The sequence below is a fragment of the Chenopodium album genome, chromosome 5 (assembly GCF_948465745.1).
Source record: "Chenopodium album chromosome 5, dcCheAlbu1.1, whole genome shotgun sequence".
Taxonomy (NCBI): Eukaryota; Viridiplantae; Streptophyta; class Magnoliopsida; order Caryophyllales; family Amaranthaceae; genus Chenopodium; species Chenopodium album.
The window spans coordinates 41,790,074-41,795,738 of record NC_137838.1 but is presented as its reverse complement, the minus strand read 5'-3'; the positions used below and the strand labels follow the sequence as shown (position 1 = coordinate 41,795,738).

The 5,665-nt window shown below is 36.4% G+C and overlaps 1 protein-coding gene across 1 annotated transcript; it reads right to left on the bottom strand.

The window, feature by feature from the left end:
* Window positions 1–514: 514 nt before the first annotated feature.
* LOC145632859 (uncharacterized) lies at window positions 515–4,228 on the bottom strand. Its single transcript, XM_081685188.1, has 3 exons — window positions 3,478–4,228; window positions 3,256–3,407; window positions 515–1,090 (listed from the first exon to the last, which is right to left on the bottom strand). The coding sequence occupies exons 1-3, from the start codon at window positions 4,226–4,228 to the stop codon at window positions 515–517; spliced, it is 1,479 nt and encodes a 492-aa protein (XP_081541314.1).
* Window positions 4,229–5,665: the final 1,437 nt, after the last annotated feature.

Below are 5,665 nucleotides of genomic sequence, written 5' to 3'. Positions count from 1 at the left end.
AGATAGCAGCATAGATATCAGTTTTGATCATAGGCCAAGCCTTTTTGAAGAAAACAACATTGAAACCATCAATCTCAGGCGCCTTATCATCTCCAATCTGAGCTAGAGCATTATCAATCTCAGAAGTAGTAACCACAGCAGTCAAAATATCAATGGAGCTAGAGCTGAGTTGAGAACCTCTCCTAATAGTGGCCAAGTCAACAGCAGGGAGAGAACTAGCACTAGAACCAAGGAGCCCTTTATAAAACCCCACAATCTCATTTTCAATAAGCACAGGTTCTTTCAAAAGGACATCATCTTCAGTGAAGATAGAATCAATTCTATTTCTACCTTGCCTGTGCTTCATAATAGAAAAGAAGTAGTGAGAACTGGAGTCCCCCAGCTTAATCCAATCAACCCTAGATTTCTGATTATAAATGGACTCCTGGATATACATCCAATGCTTCACCATATTTACAGCTTCAGCCTCTTTAACATGAAGGTCAGAATTAGAATAATCCACAGCAAGCTGGTCCTAAATGGCTTTCAAAGAGGCAAGAGCCACATCAACTTTCTCATCAACATTAGCAAAATACTTAGTGTTCAGATCTTTCAGGTTCTTTTTGACAGTTTTCAAATTCTGCCAAATAGTAACCATAGCAGAAGAATCTGTAACACTATGCCAGCTGTTTTCCACAATAGAACAAAAGTCAACATGATTAGCTAGGCAATTAAGAAACCTAAAAGGTCTTCCCTTAGCAGCAACAAATCTACACACTTTAACCAAAATAGGGTTGTGATCAGAGAGGAGAGAGGGAAGATAGATAGATTCAACATGAGAATACTTGTTCAACCAAGCCTGATTCACAAGCCCCCTGTCAATCCTTGTAGCAATTCTAGTATCACCATGACCCTTATTAGACCAAGAGTAAAAATAACCTTTACTCTTGAGCTCACAAAGATCAAGATTGTCAAAAAAACTTCTAAAATGGTTAACCTCATAATCAGTGACAACATTACCATTAATTCTATCATAAGAATTGAGAACATAATTAAAGTCACCAATAACAAGCCAAGGCCCAGAAACAGCTCCAAGACTAGAAATACCATCCTAAAGAGGTAACCTGTCATGAATAGAATGCAAGCCATACACAAAGGTATAGAAAATCTGATGCTGAAGATCCTTGGAGCTAATTTGGACATGAATGAACTGCTCATGAGAGGAGAGGACTAAAAGATTAACCTTGTCATGTAACCAGCCAACCCAGAGTCTACTTGTGGGTAATAAATTTCAAGCATTAAACCCCTATCTTGAACCCCACTGTGATCATACACTAAAGTACGGTGGCGTCCAAAAAGGAAGAAGATAGAGCAAAAGAGTCGCCAACAAGTTTTAGGAACTTGTAAACCGTTCACGAGGTGAAGGTTACACCCCTTAACGATCCAAGAGATCGTCAACTCCATAAGGTCTAGAACCAAATAAGGGTTCGGGGATGAAGGTACAAATCCAACCTAAAAGAGATTGAACCTGCCCTAATAATAGGCCTCTACTTTATTCTGATCGTATTCATGTGCGCTTCTTGACTAACATGCAATCAATAGGATTAACCCTAAACCTGTTTATCTATGTTGGTTGAATATAATGCACACATAAATCTATTATTGGCGATCACTTGAAATTATAATCACATTAACCCTAACAAGATTATTAATTATCTTATATAAACGTGATTACAAGTACCAATTCCCTTTAAACATGCATAAAAGGCGTGATCAAGCAATAACAATAAAAATCAAGTAACATACATAATAAATAATCATCATAATAATAATCATGAATAATAATAATAATAATATTCATAATCATCATAAATTATAACAATTATAATCATAATCATGTTCATGTTAATATTAAAGCATAATAAAAATAGCAAGATCCTAGGCATGATACTAACAAGATTAATAGCAAACCCTAGCATGTCACTAAGCAATAAAAATCAAATCTTTAGCCCTAACATGATACTAACATTCATAAATATTAGGAAGAACATAGGAAGCATTGTAACAATCATATTTAATATTAAAAATACCCTAGACATGATACTAGGAATATCATAACAACAATTAAAACATGATTTCTACATCATAACATCAATTAAAACCATTAAAGCACTTACTTTGATGCTTCGTACCTCTTTCTAATAACAAAATACACACGTTAGTAACTTCAAGGAAAATAATAATCAAAATAATTAAATTAAATAATTGAAAGAGAGATATGGGACCAAACCCTCAGAAATTAAAACCTTTCACGTCTAGGGCGAAGGCAACTTCGAATATGGCTAGGTGTTTCTAGATCTTGCGAATGCGGAATTTTGTATGTAAAAACAAAGTTTAGAGAAGAGAAAGAATTGATGAATGATTAAGAGAATGAGAGGATTAATTGAATGAAAACTGATTGTAGGCGAATGTTAATCAAAACTGACTGTTGATGAGAACTGGTGAATGAAAACGGAGTTTTTAATACGTTATTTATAGAGAAAATCAGCCAAAAAGATAAAATAAACAAAACAGAGTCTGACGCACAAAAAACAGAGCTGGCGCAAACCCTGGCTAACTAGCGCCAGGCACCAACACTAGCGCCAGGCGCCAATGGCTAGCGCCAGGCCTAGTTCCAGGCGCCAATGCCTGGAATCAGGCGCCAAGCCTGTTTTTAACGCGTTTTCGAAAATCAGATAAGTTTGTCTTACTGGAGGATAAAATCATATAGTTTCCTCGAAAATGCTATTTGATTTTAATTAAAACTATGAAAAGTCAACAAAAGTCAATTTATCAATGCTAATTGAATTAGGAATGAAAAGAACTTTCTAGAAGAATCTAGAAGATTAAAACCATTCCTAATTGCATTAAGAATGATAAATCATATTAGGCCCTCCCCTAGATCATTGGGCCGCATATAAGGCTCAAACCGGGCCCAGTTTAGTAAATTGGCCATAACTTCCTCAACATTCATCGGAATTGGACTTATAATATATCGTTGGAAAGGTCTTGTCAAGCCCCATCCAACTACACTACTATTGGACCCATATCATGGACCAACCAAACTGGATTGGCTGTTTTCTTAAAATAAGTTTTCAAAAACAGAGAGAAGAGAAAAGAAATTAAAACTATCCGCAACACTAGACTTTCCACACTTTCACTTCATTCGATTATGATTCGACGTGAAAGGTACTCATCATTGGGTTTGGTTTTGGGGAGACACAAATGGGTGTCTACACTACCCCTATGTGAAGATGAGTAGTTACAAAACCAAGACCAAGCAGACCCAAATTTCTTTTGAAGCATAACACTCTTATCACATTTCACCTTAGTTTCCATGATACCAATAACATCCACATAATGTTCAGCTAGCAGTTTCTTAACAGAAACTACTTTGCAGGGATCATTAAGACCCCTGATATTCCATGATAGGATAATCATGACCCCATAGGGGATTACCATCAACCCCGATAGGAACAAGATCTCTAGCACCATCCCCATCCTTAATCAGAGCAGCATAGGTATTAGAATTAGGAACACTAGTAAAGATAGGAGGATTACTATGGCTTCTATGCTTCCTTCCCACCACTCTCCAATCATCATCAGAATTGGCTTGCAAGGTAGTTGGAGCAGGAGTGAAAACACCAGCACTATGAACAGAGCCATTACCCCCAGATTCAGGCACACTAGACTCAGGTGCAGGAACAGTAGCAGGTTGGGGCTTAGCAACCCACACCTTTTGCTTAGGCTGCTCCTTAGAAGCCACCTGCTTCTTTTGAGGTTGAACCTTCCTAGTAATAGTACAATCATGGCCCACTTTGTTACATTTTCTACAAAAGGGGGGTGTCCATTCAAAAACAACTTTTTGTTCAATCAAAACACCATCTGGACTTTCAAACCAGATAGTCTTGGATAAAGCCTTTGTTACATCAACTTCAATGAGCAATCTAGCAAAAGAGACCCTCAGCTGCTTTAAAGTACATTCATCAGCACATAAAGGAACTCCTAAAACACTTCCCAGTCTACTCAAAGTGTCCACACCCCGAAAATTCAAAGGTAAGTTAGGTAACTTAACCCATACAGGAACAGTTCTCAAAACCTCAGCATGAAAGTCAAATTTCTCAGACCAAGGCTTAACAATAGCCACCTTACCAAAGAACATATGTGGACTAGCACTAAGAACAACATTCATATCATCAGAGTTTTGCATTTTAATCATAAAGTAGCCATCATCATGCCAAAAAATCAGGTTTAGCTACAACACTCCAATTCTCAGCAACATATCTTTGAACAACAACAATAGTAGGATAATAGCCTATTACATAGAAAATTACAGAGTTCTTCCACTTGAGATTACCTTCATCAATTTCAGATTGTTGTAACATGGCAACAGACTTGCCATCTTTAAGTACAGGAGCTACAAAAGAGAGGGCAGAACCCTTAGCTGTTAGCTTAGCAAGTTCTGGCTTAGTAGCAGGAATAGTATTAGGCTAAGGAGGTACCACATCATTCTCCAAAGGATTCGGGTCAGCAATTGGAGCAAAATCGAGCTCAGAAATCAATGGAACGGTACATTAAGAAACCCTAGGTACTACTGTCTCTGGAATTCGAGGAACTGATCCAAAATTGAGGACAGGATTACCTTCAGCCATCTTAGAATCATCTGTCAAAGCACAGCCTGCATTAAGACCAGACGAGGAAGCTCTGAGATCCAATGGAACAGTAGAACGGGGTACTGTTTTATTGGCTTTGATCAATCGGACATGGAAATCCTCAAGGGCTTTCAGCTCAGCTCTAGTAATCTTCTCAGTTGAGAATCGACTCAAATGAGAAGGTGGAGTGACAAGTTCATCAGGGTCCTCATTAACTTCTGCAATCGAAGTAGAACCAGAAAATTTAGACACATTAAATCGATTAACACCATCATTCAATAGAGATAAAAAAGATTTGGAAGGATGATTCAAGTTATTTGAGGGTTTAGGAGTAGATTGCTTCTTCTTCTTCGCCATTAAGACTCAACTAAGCTGAAGAAAACCAGCAAACTCAAATCGCCATGGGAGGAAAGAGAAAAGAGAAAGTCAACGCAAAGTCAAACCCCAAACTTTTCTTGAAAGTGTTTAGCTTTCATTTGATTCGAAAAGCTTTGTTTGAATGTGTTTGACTTTATTTCGATTCAAAAAGATTTATTTGAATGTGTTTGACTTTCATTTGATTCAAAAAGCTTTGTTTAAATGTGTTTAACTTTCATTTGATTCAAAAAGCTATGTTTGAATGTATTTGACTTTCATATGATTAAAAAATATTTATTAGAATGTGTTTGACTTTCATTTGATTTAAAAAGCTTTGTTTGAATTTGTTTGACTTTCTTTTGCTTAAAAAAGCTTTGTTTGAATGTGTTTGACTATATTTCGATCCAAAAAGATTTGTTTGAATGTGTTTAAATTTCATTTGATTCAAAAAGCTTTGTTTGAATGTGTTTGAATTTCATTTGATTCAATAAGCTTAGTTTGAATGTGTTTGACTTTATTTCGGTTCAAAAAGATTTATTTGAATGTGTTTGACTTTCATTTGATTCAAAAAGCTTTGTTTGATAGTGTTTCACTTTCATTTGATTCAAAAAGCTATGTTTGAATGTGTTTGACTTTCA